Source organism: Stylophora pistillata, chromosome 10 (assembly GCF_964205215.1).
Source record: "Stylophora pistillata chromosome 10, jaStyPist1.2, whole genome shotgun sequence".
NCBI classification, from domain to species: Eukaryota; Metazoa; Cnidaria; class Anthozoa; order Scleractinia; family Pocilloporidae; genus Stylophora; species Stylophora pistillata.
The window spans coordinates 7,851,249-7,868,907 of NC_142528.1; the positions used below are offsets into that span (position 1 = coordinate 7,851,249).

The window sequence follows — 17,659 nt, forward strand, 5'->3', positions numbered from 1 at the left end:
ACACATGCAGCCATTTTCGAAATTCTAACTAAAAGTAGAAACTAATTTTTTAATCGACGTCTTCCGCGGTGTTGCCGTCGTGACTGCTTAAGTTCCCTATTCTCTCTCTTTTACCCAGGAAGCCTGGGGCAAGGGAGGGAGAGAGGAAATATAGAGGGAAGGGAGTTGGTAACACGAGAGACGATGAAAGGGTTACGTCATAGTGTTTTTAGTCTTTTTTTTCTACGAGTAAAAAAAGAAAAAAAAAGTACAAGATAATTATAAACCGAAAAAAGACCAAAGATGGCGAAGGATGAAGAGGATTGAACTAGATTGCACATATGTATTAGTGATATAGACACGGGCCTTCGAGTTGACTAACGATGAAAGCGAGAGTTGCTAATGCATTGGAAGGCGATGTAAATCAATTCAACTTTGGCTCTTTCCTTATTAATGTGTCGAAGAGAAACTCCAATCTTGTTCTGTAAATGACTTCCAGTTATGTTGTCACCACACATTTATCAAAAAAATCTAGTTATGAAACTGGACAACACGACAATGTACCTCTCTTTCAGTGACCAAATAGTTTTGACCTATAGGTATTCTTGAGCGCTTAAATAGCGACTGTTATAACATTCGACTGAGACACTCCTTCAGCGTTCAAAATACTGAAATCTTTGTTCCGGAACTTCGGCCTGTCACATGATAAAAACGAGGTGTGAACAGATCGTGTCCCTTTATCAGACATTTCAGAAGTTCTGTGACTCTGCATGTGCAGCGATGGTTGACCATGTCGGATCTCAAAGATCTTTCGCCGAGCTATCAGTCCTCTTGAAAAGACGAAGTGGACGAAACATCTTCGGTGAATACTCCCATAGTTTCCTTCATTGATCACAAGTTGTTTTCAGAGTTCTGTGTGGGTCTGTAGGGATATTTGTGATGAAGAATGTGACTAGTTTCCTGAGTTAGCTGTCTTTGCACATTCTGTGTTACATATCTCTCCAGTGTTACCTCTTTGAATACCTCGCTGACGGAAATCTGTTATCAAATGAGAAAAAAAATTATAAATCTGATCAAATTAATGAGTTCAATAGCTTTTATTTCACTCTGCAAAACCTTCAATTTGTTTTTCTTGTTTTGCTGATGTCTCCAATTTTATATATTTCCGTAGGCCTATATATAAATTAGCTTTACATTTGACATATAAACTATACCTTGCAGAGCTAGGCTCATTCGAATTGTTCATTTAATGTATCTATTACCTCACGAAATCACTGCAATTGTCCATGTTGTTTTTATTCTAATCACCATACTGTAGAACACAGTGTAGGGATTCGACAGCCATAAACTTATAAGAAAAACTGACTTTATAATCATTTCATGAATAGGACAAAAACGCTTTTCCCCAGACCTCCACAAAACCCAATTTGCGGAATAGTGCTAAACTCGGTTCGTTGCCGCAACCAATCTTCGCTATATATTTCTGTATTCCTAGGAAGGTGACGCCTGGAATTGACAGACGAGAGATAAAGTCAGTATCACGACAAAGATAAACAAAACCCGTGATAAGTATACTAACGGTCCCAGTGGGATATAAGAAAGACTAATGGTCAGAAACTCTGGCCATGGATAAAGAGTTGTGAGTTGGACCTCTCTTGCGGGGGGTCATAACGCTGTGTCATGGCGCCGATGTTCTTGGGTAAGATACGTTAACATAATAGTGCCACCGTGCAACCCAAGAGCGTACATAGATGCAACTATCTCGTAAGGTAATTCCAAAAGGATGCCAAGAGAAATATTGGACGAATGAGCATTCTACCTAGGAAAAGTCATAATACAGTTTTACTCCTAGTCATTTCTTGCGATAGAATTTGCCCCCGACGCTAAGTTATTATGCTGACCGTGTCTACAAACAGTGCTTTTTTTGTGGAGGAGGGGGGGGGGGTGACTTCTACAGTGCTTTTTTTGTGGAGGAGGGGGGGGTGACTTCTACAGTGCTTTTTTTGTGGAGGAGGGGGGGGTGACTTCTACAGTGCTTTTTTTGTGGAGGAGAGGGGGGTGACTTCTACAGTGCTTTTTTTGTGGAGGAGGAGGGGGGGTGACTTCTACTATGTCACGGCAAAATTGGGATTGTCCAGGCTGGTTAGAAGGATAAATACAAAATTTAAAAGGAAAAATCTTACTTGAAACCTAACTAGGGGTGATTATAAATTTGAGTTTCCCACAAAATGAGTACAATAGTTACCATAACTCATCATGATTAATAGGGCTTCTCTTCCAAGGCCACACCTTCGACAAGACGGTTCTGTAAAGTACATGACATTGGATTAATGGCGTAATGTGTTTTACGTGCACTGAATTTGAGGCAGACACTTGTTTCAAAATGAGTCGAGTTGCCACATGACCTATACTTAAATCTCCTGCAGGGCAGCTTGTAAGATAACATAGTCTTGCATGGCAGTAAGTCGCAACCCTTTTTTGCCAACCAGAGAACTTAGCATAATGCAAGACAGAGTTATGAAATGAGTGAGAAAAATGAAGGTGATCTTGCCTATACTAAAAGGAAAGGCAAACAAAGATATGTAGGCTACACATACTAGGCAAGAAACAATTCTCTGACTCAGGGAGTTACTTTGTTGAAAGGAGGAGAAAATACTTTTAAAAATTATCACAGTAAATTCTACCTGCTATCATAATTTCTATCTCAGCAACTTCTTGCTGGCTGTCATTGAAGAACAAATTAACATCACCAGCCATGCATTCTTTGAACAAAAAACAATTTATATTTAGTTCACAATCAAACATATACTAGCAACAAAAATATTCTTTACGTTACTTATGGCCAAAGTTATGTTTATGACTTAATTCTGGACAAATAATCTTTCCCTTTCTAATTGTGAATGCCCTTTTCATAAAAAAAAAACATCAATTACTGAAGGTTATGTTAATGCCACATATAAATTTGTTAATCAAATATTTATCAGCATATAATAATACCGGTACGTACATATTGAGTAAAGAAGCAGACAGGAAAATATATAACTTGAGATTGTGACACATGAACTGTGAGCAGTGAAGAGTTTACCACTTTACAATTGCACAGAAGCCCATTCGGGCAATAGGATGCTGACCAGCTCAGAAAGATGCAGGTCATTTGGCCATGTTGTTTTGAATTAGTCATATGTTCTTCCCTCTTAGTGACTTATCATCTATTTATCTTTCATGTAAGTAACCTTGTCACATTTGTAGCTTGCTCTCAGGACATCATTTAGATTGTGCTGGCTGTATTTAATAATTTGGATACATCAACACAGTTGATATGGTAAATTGGCCACCATAATGATTACAAAAGCTGACGTTTCCAGCGTTAGCCCTTCGTCAGAGCGAAGGTTCTTTTTATATTTAATCGAGCATTAGCCCTTTGTCGGAGCGAATAGAGAACTACTTTACTGGCATTAGAACTACTTTACTGGCATTTTTCGCTCACTAGTAGGAATCCCTAATTGCTTTTAATTAGCTTATTAATTAAACAGGTTAAAAAAAGGGTGGTATCTTCAAGCAGTATGGTCCATAACTTCATGAGCGAAGGCCAAACATTTTCCTTTGCAGCCCAACAAAAATTATCAATGTGACATGGTTTTGTTAAAAAATTTTATAACAGAAAGAGTTTTTGTTACTCCAGGGAAACTGATGTAACAATCATGAACAGTTTACAAACCTATTTCTGTAACTTCTGGTTGGACCCATTTGCTTTTGTCCAAGATGATAAACGTACACTCTAAATTGTTAAAAAATAATTATATATTTAAAAAATTATTAGCTTATTAAAATTTGAATCTGGTATGTGGATCAAATGGTTGTTCAATTTCAGCTGTAGGATAACAGGCCTGGACTGATTGAACCTTTTGTCTCACACCCTTTACACTCTAACATTCATATTTGTCTTCTCCTCACTATCTCTCCACATTTCCTATGGTAATGGTAAAGAGAATTTATTTGACAATCAGGAGTTTCATAAATTGGTGATTATTCCATTATTCTCATGACATATACATTTCATCCAAGGGTGATACTGTAAAGGAGGAATTAGAAGCCAGTCATACTATAATTATGATTAAGAGGTTAATTGTCCTCTTGACTTTTTCCTTACAACAAGGACTGCCTTTCTAATACAGCTGAAGTGGACTGATCTTAGTTTCCATGAATTAGCAACTGACATACTGTTTTCATCTGAGAACCAACTCTGTTGCATTTCATATTCTTGATCCAGGGTCAGTCTATCAGATGCGGTTTGCTCCAACAGTTCTGGTGACTGCATCCAGTCATGATATCTTGAAGATAAAACAGTGCAATACAACTGAATAGGATAATTAATGATGAAAATTAATGAAAATTACACTTTGTAGATTCTAAAGATTTGTAGATTACACTTTGTAGATTCTAAAGAATATTATTACAAAGAAATTTACTGTGCTCCAATTCAGACTCTCCTTACTTCATGTTACACTCAGCAGAGGGTATACTCACTGACTGACAAACTGACCCCCCAACCAGCTGACTAATTGATTGATTAAGGTGGCTCAACACAGAGAGAAGGAAAAATTTTTCACCTATTTCTCTAAAACCCTCAATCCCTTGGTCGCCAAAAATGGCAGCAAGCAAGTTAACAACACAAACTTTGTTTTTTTGATGGTTAAACTGACGTATGCATCATTGCCATGGCAACATAAACAAATATAAATTGGCTTTTAAAATCGGTTTTGTTTATTTGTAGAAAATCTAGTCATTAGATTTTCTTATAATTTGCATGCAATGAGCTTGTAATGATACAAGTTGACACCATTTTGCTAATAATTTAACAGTTAGATCTTTAATTATACCTCGTTGAAGGTTCACTGAAATATCTAGAATTTCCTTTGTTAAAGTTCAGTTTTTTTTCAATACTCCAGTTACTTATTTCCTAAAGTATTTCTGTGCCAAATTTTGTGAAATTCTAATGAGTGGTTTTCAAGAAATAGGCGTATTTCCAAGAAAGCAGTTTTCCATTCAATCGCAATTTTTTTACTTCCTTCACATGCGCTGCATTTGACTGGGTTCTTTCGGTAACAACGAAAAAGCTGAGAATTACTGGGTTCTTTACACTTTCACCTTTCCTAAAATATCTTTGTAATAAAAGATTAAAACCATCAATACACTGCATCATCTGAATCCATTGCAATTTTCAAGAAGAACCTCAAAACATACTTGTTCAAAGATGCTTTTTAAATTACGATTTTTTTAAAATTTAATTGCTATGTTAATTAGTCTATATTTTTGTAAAGCGCTATGGAGAACTAGTCGAGCTTAGCGCTATATAAATGCTTTATTATTATTATTATTATTAACTATAGAGAAAAATAGCACAGATAGTGCGAGTACGGGTACGTGTTGAGCAAATAAAATGACCGCTCTATTGATGGCATGTTTGTTTTTTTACAATCCTTGTGCACACGCTGAATTGCATTAGCAAAAGCGCACATGAAAACTGTGTTCGGCCACCTTAACCCTTTCACTCCCAAGAGATCTCATTAGTAATGCTCCTTACTGCCTGCCATACAATTCTTATAATATTGGTTTTGAGAATTTGGTGTTGGATCAACTGATAATCCCCTGATTGACATTCTTCTTTATTCTCATCACTTGTCTAATTGATACAGTATTGAGAGAAATTCTAACTTGGTCACTTGTGGAAGTAAAATGGATAACTCATGGATGGACAGAAGGACACAGTTAGGTAGACTGACTGATACCAAAACAACTTAAGTTTTTTTAGTTTATCTTCAAACGTATAATCTTGAACCTAGAATGGCAAGATTTCCATATAAACTGATACGTCATTACACCTGCAGTTCTTACATAGAAGAAGACAAAGGCAAAACACCACATAGATTTGCATCTGAGGTTATTGCTTTGTTTTAGATTATTACACGGTTATTGAGAAATCTTTGCCGCAAAATTCATTTTCAATTACACGATTCTGCAAACATACCTTGGAACGTGTTCTTTTCTGTAAGGTACCAAGACTATCTTTCTCCCCTCCAAGACTGTATCACTGTTGATTTTCATAACTCACTCACCCCAACCCACTTAATTCACTCACCCCCCAACAGTTGTAAAGACAAATAGTAGTCAGCGGTTATGACAAGTAGGTGAATGTCTTCACTCGTCATTCTCGAAGTCTGGCTCTGGAAGACTGGATGCAAATTATTCAATTTTTCGCTTTACGACCATGATGCAACGCAATCAGAGTGCGCACACACTTTCTCCGGAAGTAAACATGTGACTAACCTCTGGGGTAAATCTTAGGACTATTTTTGCCGGCTAACCACTGGAATATCTTTAACGTTCAGAATGGTTGCAGTTACCGAGACTGGCTCTCTTTATTCCTCGCCGGTAGGTTATTTTCTTTTCAAGGTTGTTATTCTTGATTCATCTCTGCGTTTGCAAGGGAGGTAATTTACTTGCATCGAATTTTCTCGCTTTCCCCCTCGACGTCACGAATGTTTAAAGAAGGTTCTGCTTTTGCGTATTTTTTGTTCATGTGTTGTCCGTAATTGCTAAAACATGTGAAGAAGTTGAGTTATTTATGATTGAAAGCTCTGAACTCTAAGCAGAAGACAAGAACAATGTTTGACTGACTTCTGCGAAATTGTGTAATGAGAAAATTTTACCAATCAGCCCATGGAAATATCGTTTTATTCTCTCCTTCATCCGGACAGGTGGCCTTTATATACGTTTTTAATTTGATTATTGGAGTTGGAGCATTGACAATGCCCAAGGCATTTGCAAATGCTGGCTGGCTGATTGCATCAGTTCTGATTGGTGTTTTGTGTTTGATGAGGTAAGTGTTATTATTGTGTTAACTATGATTGTTATCATTACAGTAATTATTATTATTATTATTATTATTATTATTATTATTTGTTTTTATTTGCTTTTATTCATTTTTTGCAATCCACTAACCAGTAACCAACCATAATTCCATTGCTCTTGTTCCTCATCCTCCCTTCTAACTCTCCCCACTTCCAAACCAAGCCCCTCCAGTCACCCCCCCCCCCCATATCTCATTACATGGACATGTTGGTCACAGGCCTTATGAAGATCAAACTGCTTCATGATACAGCTCCACGATACAGCTCCACTGAACATGTCATCTGAGGATGCTACAAAATGTTACATGATACAATGATCTTAGTCTTAAGTCAAGAGATGTACAGTATTTCAATAGTCAGCTGATAAGCAGTTGACAGGTGATCAGTGGATAGTCAACTGTTATTTGTCTATCTTTGTTTATCAACCGACATGTCAATTTATTATCAACTAGTGTTGAAGGTTTAGCTGAACATTGACCAACTATCCACTGACCAAACATCAGCTTTTGACTTAATTAATCTGTCTTTGAAATAAGATTTTCCCACATTGTGATTGAATGAATCATGGAGAGGTCTCTGTTATTCATTCGATTCAAAATAGCTGTAAATCCATTTAACACTGTGCATTTGCAAACCTTTCATAAAATATTTAAAATAGTATGTGCACTCACAATGGTATGTTTGAATGAAGGTAGACAAACACAATGAGACATCACACTTTCTGTATTTCCATTTATGTTTGAGAAATTTTCATAATATTAAGTAATAAGGGACTTTTTCTGTGTTTCATCAGCCTCATCTTATCAACAAGGGGGTTGAGAAAATTTTTGTTGTTAGTTGGGGCCATTAATTAAACATGGAAAAGTCCTCTATTGCTTGCATTACAGAAATCTGTTAACCTTATGATTCAGTTACCTCTATCAACCCTTTTATAAGCAAGGTCTCATGTGATAATTCTCCTTAAACACAAAGGCACATTATGAAGGGAGAGGTCACTCAGGTGCCTGGTAGACGAACAAAATGAGCTAATGAGATGTTTACTTCCACCAGCATGGTGGCAATGATGTAACATGCGAACCACCTACTTCAATTTCAAATTTACTGCCACAAATAAAGACAGTTTCCATTGGAGAAAGGAAATACAAATCTCAAAAATTCTTATTTTGTGATGAAAACATAAAACAATTTTAAGGAATGCACCCGCTGTTCATTGCTTTGGATTAGCTATAGCTCAGGCTGACTTGACTCGTAGAGTTCTACATCACACGATGGTTGATTGACAACTGATTCAGAGGTACCTAAGGCACCTCTCCTTTTATAGCGCGCCTTCATGTTTAATGTCTGCCATGCCATTCTCATGAGGTTGGTTGGGAAATTATGGTATTGGATCAGCTTATAATCCACCAATTGATATTTTTCATCTTTATTCTCATCTCTTGTTTGCTTGATGTCACATTAATATTTAAAGGAGAGATTCTGTCTTAGTCACTCGTGGGAATAAAAGGATAAGTATGTAGAAGAATAATATAACTTATATTTTTAAGTTTCACACATTATCATTCAAGTTCTGGTTTAATTTTTTTATCCTTTTTTCTACACATGCTTCACTTGTTAATTTCTTAAATTATACATATGATGCACGATCCTCGCAGTAGATAGCGCTATTTAAGCAATAGCGAAAATCAGACCTGAAAAAAAATCAGGCCTGTATGGGACTCAAACCACTGACCTCTGCGATACTAGTGCAGCGCTCTACCAATTGAGCTAACAAGCCAACTGGGAGCAGGCCGTTAAGGTGATTCGTACTAAACCCGTGAAAGTGATAAATGAGATACAATGAAATATATGAAGTTCATATTTTTTGTACTGCGGTATTAGATACATATGATGCACGATCCTCGCAGTAGATAGCGCTATTTAAGCAATAGCGAAAATCAGACCTGAAAAAAAATCAGGCCTGTACGGGACTCGAACCACTGACCTCTGCGATACTAGTGCAGCGCTCTACCAATTGAGCTAGTTGGCTTGTTAGCTCAATTGGTAGAGGGCTGCACTAGTATCGCAGAGGTCAGTGGTTCGAGTCCCGTACAGGCCTGATTTTTTTTCAAGTCTGATTTTCGCTATTGCTTAAATAGCGCTATCTACTGCGAAGATCGTGCATCATATGTATCTAATACCGCAGTACAAAATATATGAACTTCATATATTTCATTGTATCTCATTCTTAAATTATGTTCAAACTGACTAAAAAATTCAGGCATGTGAATAACTTGTGATTAGCATGTGAAAAACATGTGATTAGCATGTGTAAAACATGTGATTGTAACCTTATTTACAAAATTCTTATACAAATGATTCAGTTTATCTTTCCTTTTTATTTTACTCTAACTTTTGCTTATTAAATGCTCCAAACTGAATGTTTTGAGAAAGTAACCAGTTGTAGTGTTATGACTGTCCTATTATTTTAGCTGCCAGGATCTTGGCCTTTATCTGGAGGTCACAATGATGTCACTGATTTAAGCAAATTTTCAAAAGTGATATATGCAACTGCGCTTATTGACCCTGATACTAGGTAAATTAGTGTAACCACTGATATTGCTAATAAAATAAATTGAAACTTGAAATACTTTTCAAATTTTTCCTTTAGTTTTATAACCTCCACATTCATGGTAGAGGCAATGGCTGCTGCTAATGCCATGTTACGACTAAAGGCAAGAGAAAAAAGTTTGTCAGCATCAGTAAGTATTGACTGCACCTTTTTTTGTTTTGATTATTGTAGTGTATTGTACCAGAAGTGTGAAAAGGTTGTGTTTGTAGGCATCCCGTGATGCCTAGTGAAAGTTGTTGTTGTGGTACTCGTTGGCTGCCATGTGGATTAAAATATTGAAATCAAAGAACATCGAAGGTTTTTATTGCCGTATATCCAAATATCACAATTATGGCTTTTGCTTTGGCAGTGAGGAATCAGCTTTGCCTTCCCATTGTGGCTTAGCTGTTAGAGCTCCTTACTGGTATTAAGAAACATCACTGTCTTGTTAGGGCCCCATCAGTGCCTCCCACATTCACCTGTAAGGACAAATCATCTGATTATTGGTAAACCAACATAAAATTGAAAAAAAAAAATTTTTTATTTAAAGCATTAGATTCCCTTTCCACACTTGAACCTTATGTATGTTGCATTAGCTCACAAAAAGCCTTTGCCTCTCCAGGCAGTAAGTTTGTGAGGACAAGCAAAAGAGCAAGGCAAGCAAGGGAAAAAGCACTGGAGACGAAAACCCCAACCATTTTCTCTTATCTGCCTATTTGTTTGTCTCCACAAAAAAGACCCAGCAATTTTCTCTTGCCTCCCTAATTTCTTTGTATCTGCTGACTAAAAGCCCAGCATTGGCTAGGAAAGTTCCTAATCTCTATCACTCTCCAAAGTATTAAATTTCCTAAATTTGAAGTGTTTTCATGTGAACAAACTACATGATTACACTTACTAAACTCATTCTTCAACAGTTTATTAGTAAAGAGATAAACAAGGGTGGTGATCATGTCTTCTCTTTTTGTTTTAGATACATCCTTCTAGTATTAATGCAGCTGTAAGTGTTGATACTGTTGTTGAAAGAGATGCATCTCCTAATGAATCTGATGAAGAAGTGCCACTTATCAGTGAGTATATAATATTATATATATGGAGTTGATAGACTGAAAATTTTTTTATTTGGTATTTGGCAACCTATCATTAAAAAGAGATCTTCAGAATTAAACATTTTAGCTGTTGCAAAAAAAAAGTAAGGACAAATGGAATAGGAAAAAAGAGAGCTTGAATTAAGGGAATTATGTTAAATTATACATGACATACTGTACTTCTGGCCACAATTGCTTGCTACTGAAATACAGTTTACAATATGGTTAGCAAATGACAACAATAAAGGTTCACATGATAAGTTGAGGCCTAATACTTGAAAAACCAAAAGGAGAGATGACAAGCCTTAGTTAATTATATTTCATGAATATGGACTTCAGACTGTACACACTGGATGCTTAAAAAGCACCACTGTCAAGTTTGCTTCATGTCTGCTGAACATGAGTAGCCAAAGCAGTGACAACCAAAACAATGGCAGCTTGGAGCTCTGTGATGACATTTGGCAAATAAGGCAGCATCCCTAGAGCTGAATTTAGATTGTAAAGCACAAGGTTATAAAGAAAGCTGGTGATGTATGATGTACTAGATACTTGCATGGTTTAGAGAGATGCCTATCTGATCAAAGAGCTTGGCATAAAGATTTGATGACATGGTTTTCTTGTAAAACTGTTAAATTGTGTTCATCTTTCTGCTGAAATATATATATATATATAATATTTCGAGAGCTTTTCTTAAAAATTTTTAGCCGGAAAAATTCCTGTTTGAATTTTTTGTAAAAAAAAATTAATAATGTGGAGCATGATTATTGAATTTCCCTAAATACAGAGCTTACACTTAAAAAAAAAAAAATACTTTATCGAAGGCAGATAATGTTCTTGTTTACCACCACTAGATACGTTGGGTGGCTCAAGAAAGGAGCATGATCTCTATGAAATAACCAAGCGCGTAGAAATGGTGAGGGTTCTATAGAGACTCTTCTCTCTTTGCTTTTGAGCAATTTCCACACAGTAACTGGATGAGAAACAGCCAAAAAATCTTTGTTACATCCACTTTTAAATTACTGGTGATCCTTGTAATCTGATTTGCTCTTATTGGTACAATTTATTTATCATCACACTGTTTCTTTTTCCCAACTGATGAGAAAGCTTGACTAATTAAAAACAAATCAACTTATTAAGGCTTGTTTTGAAAGTAACCAATCAAATTGCAGGAAAATGGTAGACACCTTTTGCAACTTTTTACAAATGTGTGTATGTGTATGTGTATATGATTTCAGACCAGATTGCACTCCACTTGGTTCAATTACCATGTTTATACACTTGTAATCGTCATATCATGATAATCAAGATATCTCTGTCCTATAGTAGTGATACATTTTTTTTCTCTATTCATAGGGTCAGATGGCCAAGCTATTTTTCAGCAAATGTAAGTAATGAATTAAATTGCTGGTCCAAGAACAGTCCCATCATTTTTTACACAGAAACTCTTTGCTTTTAGGCCCAGTGTTTTTGCAAGAGTAAGGGTACAAACAAAAGGCAGGCAATAAACAACAGAAACAACACATACTTAATGTAATAACCTTTGACAGACATACTCTGTTCAGTTCATAAACATATCTGAAACCACCCTTATAACAAAACTTGTTTTGTTCTCTCTTCTCAATTATTTTAACCAGAGAATTGCAGGACACCTCAACAAATAATGATTTTGGTACAAAATTTTAGAATGGTTGTAAACAGTTCTTTAATATGAAAGAATTCCATATTTCTTCCATGTCCAGAAAACCAGAGAACATCTTTTCCTGCATAATTAGTGTGCTAATGTCCTAACTAGGTTGCTTGAAACTCACAACCTCCCCCCACCCCTCCTGAAAGAAAAAAAGAAAATGTCTAGAGTTAACTGCACACAGTGATGATAATACATAACTATGACTTGTAAGTCTGGATTAACTCTTTATTTCCCAAGATCTGATTTTTAATTCTCCCCTCTAGCTGCTACACGTTTCCTCATAAATAAGTTATGAGAATTTGGTGTTAGATCAGATAAGTTTGAATATTCTCATTATCTGTTTGCTGGAGAATGTATGGATATTAGTGGGAGAAGTTTCATGTTAATCACTTGAGGGAGTTAGGTTAGAGGGTTTATTACATCCATTTTGAAATCACTGGTGGTCCCTGTAATCTGATTGGGTCTAATTGGTGTGATTTATTCACGAATCACACCATTTTTTGCTCTAAATCACATCCTTTTATGCTTGACTGAGTTTTTGACACATGACATCAAAGTCTTTCTGTTTTGCATACAAAGTAAGATGTAAAATCGTTTCCGGTTTCGCTTTTTATTTAAAAACCGGATCAGTACTGCATCAATAAAATATTTGAACTGACCAAGTCCTGTATTTGGGCAATTTCAAAATGGATGTAATAAAGTGGTAATTGAACCTCATGTCGTGCAATTTTGGTCTAAAATCATACTTGTGATTTCAAATTGAACTCACGCTGTGCACTCGTTCAATTTTGAAATCATGCATATGATTTCAGCCCAAATTGCACTCCACTCAGTGCAATTACCATTTTTAGTGAGCATTGGATTTCCCCTTACAGCGTAACCACAGAGTCACACATTATGGTGATAAGGAGATGAGGATAAAGAAAACGAAGTGATTTCCTTGTAAAGAATAGCTTGATGTTCAACAAATTATTCTTGTCAGTAGTTAAAGAAATATAAAGAAAATGGTGTGGAGAATTTGCATACTGATGTTGGGGTGTAAATTCTCACTTCTGAACAACTCAGCCCCATATACTTTGCTATAATACTCTATGGCCATTTCATTCAACTTTGATGTTCTTAATATTTAATATTGTGTTAATACTATTTATTGATAGTTGGATTGCGACTGTTCTACTTCTGTATCGTTTTGTACCTGTATGGTGACTTGGCAATTTATGCAGCTGCTGTTCCAAAGTCTTTAACCAAAGTGGCATGGTTAGATGTGTAAATTATATTTATTAAGTAATTTAGTTATTCTTTTTGTTATTGTTGTTGTTTTTGTTCTGGAAATCATAAGGGCCTCACAGGTTTCTTGTGAAGTCTGCAAGGGTTTAACTGGTCTGCTTTGCTCTCCGGCGGGAGGTCCACTAGAGATCTGGTGGATCCCTTGCCAGCTAGCTATAAGGGTAAGAAAGCTGCAGCTTGTTTATCCTGTGGATTGTGTTACAATGCTAACAGCATTCTCAAAAGGAGAATTGGAGATTCCTAACATCACCTATAAGTACATGGACTTTCCCCTACTAATTGCAACCGTCACAACATGCCCCTGAACAACATTTGAAGGCGTCTACTGTCATTATTCTTAATCATTTTATTGTTGTAATACTCATATCCCACTCAGAAGAGAGCTGCAGTACCGTTGCAAAGTGTTGTGCAATACTTCCTTTTGATTTTATTGTTTTGTTATTCCTCTGTTCCCAGCGGATCTTGGAATGAAACTGATTCTACCCAATCCAACAACAAGCCTTGTCCAGGTTGGGGCTCGGTCACACAAGGCAATGTTTATCGTGTCTTTTTAGTAAGTGTTTTTCCCCAGCAAGCTCCTAAGTTGTTGACAAAAAGAATGCGTGATAGTACGCGTGAGAGTATGCGTGATAGTATGAGTGATAGTATGCGTGATACTATGCGTGATATGTATTAGTGCGCATGAGAGTATTGATAATAGTATTTATGATAGTATACGCGATACTATGCGAGATATGTGCGAGAGTACGCGAGAGAGTATGCATAATAGTATGTGTGATAGTATGCGTGATACTATGCGTGATATGTGATAGGACGCGTGAGAGTATGCATAATAGTATGCGTGATAGTTTGCATGGTACTATGCGTGATGCTATGCGTGATAACTGATTCGAGCTTCCCCCTCGCCAACTATCACACACAGAAATCGAGAGCTCGTTTTGTAATTGTTAAAGAAGAGTGTTTGTATGCGTCTCTTTACTCAAAACACATGATCCTGAAGCAACATGTGTGAAAGTAGGGTGTAGTACTTGACCAATCGTTTCTGTTCCTTTTTCAGGCCATTTTCACTGTCACATTAGGACCATTTGCATTTTTCAACGTACAGAAAACAAAGTACTTACAGATTTTTACCACAATTATGAGATGGATTGGTGAGTAGATGGTTTACATGTACTCACTTACTGATTCTTGTCTTACGGCTGTTTTGTTCACATCAGCGTGTTGCGTATTTTAAAAATTTTTTGTTTCGTCTACTATGAAATCACCCCCGCATGAAAATTACTCTTAATCGGAACAAAAGAAATGAAAGAAATAATTGCCAAAACATGAATGCACAAGAGTGTGATTTAAAACCCTTATATTAAGGATAGCCGTGTATTTCTCACCTTACCCGTATGCAAACCGTTTTGGTCTCCTCTTTCTCCCGTCTATGTATTGGGTCTCTCTCTGGTCTGTCAGAGATGAAGAGGAATGAGGAAGTAATGCTCATGTGTTTTACGACTGCTCCTTAACAGCTTTTATCCTGATGATTGTCCTCGCGCTAGTCAAGATTGGTAAAGGCCAGGAGGAGCACGATACTCCTACAGCAAATTTCTCAGGGCTGCCTAATCTGTTCGGGGTGTGTGTGTACTCATACATGTGCCAGCACTCGCTCCCCTCTCTGATCACGCCAATGAAAAACAAGTCGCGTGTCACACTGCTCTTTATCGCTGACTTCGTCATAGTCTTGGTGTTTTACGCTCTGTTGTCATTCACCGCCATCTTCGCTTTCCGCGCAGAGGACTTGAACGACTTATATACGCTCAACTTCAGGAAAACTGCAGGAAGTTTTGTCGGATATTTCCTCGCTCTGTTTCCCGTTTTCACCCTCAGCACCAATTTCCCAATCATTTCCATAACCCTCCGCGACAATCTAAAGAATTTATTTCTCCGTGAAGGACACCCCTACCCCTGGGTAGTGGATCGGATCGCTTTTCCACTCGCCACGATCACCCTACCTATCTTAGTGGCATTCATCACGCAGAACTTGGAAATACTCGTCGGCGTAACAGGGTCTTACGCCGGCACTGGGGTGCAGTATGTAATCCCGGCCTGCCTCGCGTATTTTGGTAAGAAACATTTGATGGAGATGACCGGTTGCTATGACAACAAGCACAAGTCTCCATTCGGAATAAGTTTCTGGATCCTGTTCGTGATTGGCTGGGCGTTTATCTGTATAGCTTTAGTGACGACAAATCATATCATAACCGGAAAATAACCTGACAGAATCATTACCAGAAATGAATAATATGCTGTGAAAACGATGGGTGGGCGGGTTTAAGAACAAATATAGATTATTATTATTATTATTATTATTATTATTATTATTATTATATAAATTTATAATTAACTGGAAAATTGATAGGCTGCTTTAGGTGTTGAGATTGTGATAATTAAGTAAAAACCAGAGGACACATGGTGGATATGAATATGATTTTAAAGTTGCTGATTTGTTTTCGATTAATTGTCGATCACAGTAAGTGGGTAACGGTTGATGGTTTTGTCTGATCATCCTGGTGAGAGTAGGACTCTTGTTGGAAGAGTCAGGGTTTATTGTAGAAATCGGTCGAAGAGGGTCCAGTGGGCCCCTTCAACTTTCAATGGAGGCCCTTTGTCAAGAAAGGGGGCCAAGATAGCGGGTACCCAGAAAGGTGTGTAAACTTGACTGTGACAATGTGTATAGTCTAGTCAGTGAGAAAAGTAGGAAGAGAAAAGGAAAGCTGCGCTCTTGGGTAAACCTTGGCAGTAGCTGATTTTTTGACAAATTGAGAGGAGTGATCATAGTCAAGTGAGGAGGTGATTGTCGGTTGAATCTTATTATAAGTTTGGTTCGTGAAAAGTAAGTGGTTGGTTTTGATGTGATTTTATAGGCTGTTAGATTCAAATCATTGTGACCGATAACATTACTTTTCACGTCCAGAGGAATGCATACTTACCATTTTATTGATTTTCAATATCCAGAAGTTAAATACTGTTTCACGGGCTTAACTGAATCACTCCTTTCGTAAAAATAAAGGCCTATGGAATAAATTATTTTATAGTGATGTTGTAATCCGCTCTTTTGTTTAATTTGTGCTTCTTATTTATAACAGTGCCTTCATTATTGTAGGCATTCAGCCGCTCCCTAGAAGGTTTCTTGTACGTTTGAGCATTGCCCTTTAACCAATTTTGAGGGTTTTCAAGCTACCGGTACTTATATAACATTTTCCAGAATTAGGATGAATAGAATGCAAGCTTGTTAATACTCGGATCATAGGCAACCCAAGCTCACTACTAGAAAAGCGGACGTGACTCTTACCGTGTTGCGCAACGTTTTATATTAATAAAGGTTTGTATGGGATGTTATCGGTTTGCCTTAAAAGAGAGAAAAAAAATGTCTTGTTTTGAAATAAAATGGACTTACCTTATTGCCTGGTTGTTTTCTTTGTTGATTTCTAGAGTCTCAGGCCATTTTGAAGCGTTTTCGGCGAGTTAGCGCTATGTTGGTGTTCAACTACTAAAAGAAAGACTTTCTTTTAGCAGTTGAACACCATCATAGCGCTAACTCGCCGTAAACGCTTCAAAATGGCCTGAGACTCTAGGAATCAACAAAGAAAACAACAAGGCAATAAGGTAAGTCCATTTTATTTCAAAACAAGACATCTTTTTTCTCTCATTTAAGGCAAACCGATAACATCCCATACCAACGTTTATAACTATAGATCGTTGCGCAACACGGTAAGAGTCACGTCCGCTTTTCTAGGAGTGAGCTTGGGCTGCCTGTGCTCGGATGCGTTCGTGTTAGTCTGTGATTGGATGTGCTGTAGGATCGGTGAGTTAGAGCTCTCGAGTGCCTTTACGAAGTAGGGACCTTAAGCAAGCAAACCACGACGACGACAGCAACGAGGACGTGACAAAACAAAAGATCTAATGAGCAGAAAACAATAGTTAAGCACGTGCATTTTAAAATTTGTAGATTTCTCAGCCGTCCTCTGCAAAACAACAACGTGAAATCCCCAAAATTTACGTGGTCTAACAATGGAAACCCCGACGGAAAATTAGCTCAGTTTCCATTTGGAACTCAACGCTGCTCACATACGTTAAG

At 37.1% G+C, this 17,659-nt stretch overlaps 2 protein-coding genes across 3 annotated transcripts; one reads left to right on the forward strand and one right to left on the reverse strand.

Annotated features, from left to right (window-relative positions):
* Positions 1 to 186: 186 nt before the first annotated feature.
* LOC111328312 (N-acetyltransferase 9-like protein) lies at positions 187 to 6,195 on the reverse strand. The gene is made up of 7 exons (XM_022932717.2): positions 6,008 to 6,195; positions 4,201 to 4,310; positions 3,698 to 3,757; positions 2,664 to 2,741; positions 2,225 to 2,284; positions 1,391 to 1,485; positions 187 to 1,017 (listed from the first exon to the last, which is right to left on the reverse strand). The coding sequence occupies exons 1-7, from the start codon at positions 6,082 to 6,084 to the stop codon at positions 871 to 873; spliced, it is 627 nt and encodes a 208-aa protein (XP_022788452.1). The 5' UTR covers positions 6,085 to 6,195; the 3' UTR covers positions 187 to 870.
* Positions 6,196 to 6,254: 59 nt separating this feature from the next.
* Positions 6,255 to 16,619, forward strand: LOC111328311 (putative sodium-coupled neutral amino acid transporter 12). 2 transcript variants are annotated; one of them, XM_022932716.2, is made up of 10 exons: positions 6,255 to 6,411; positions 6,738 to 6,859; positions 9,538 to 9,628; positions 10,448 to 10,544; positions 11,414 to 11,475; positions 11,916 to 11,946; positions 13,407 to 13,506; positions 13,993 to 14,089; positions 14,594 to 14,687; positions 15,051 to 16,619. In XM_022932716.2, the coding sequence occupies exons 1-10, from the start codon at positions 6,370 to 6,372 to the stop codon at positions 15,791 to 15,793; spliced, it is 1,479 nt and encodes a 492-aa protein (XP_022788451.1). In that variant the 5' UTR covers positions 6,255 to 6,369; the 3' UTR covers positions 15,794 to 16,619. The 2 variants fall into 2 exon arrangements, with proteins under 2 accessions (XP_022788451.1, XP_088593249.1); XM_088737123.1 differs by lacking the exon at positions 6,255 to 6,411 and adding an exon at positions 8,359 to 8,399.
* Positions 16,620 to 17,659: the final 1,040 nt, after the last annotated feature.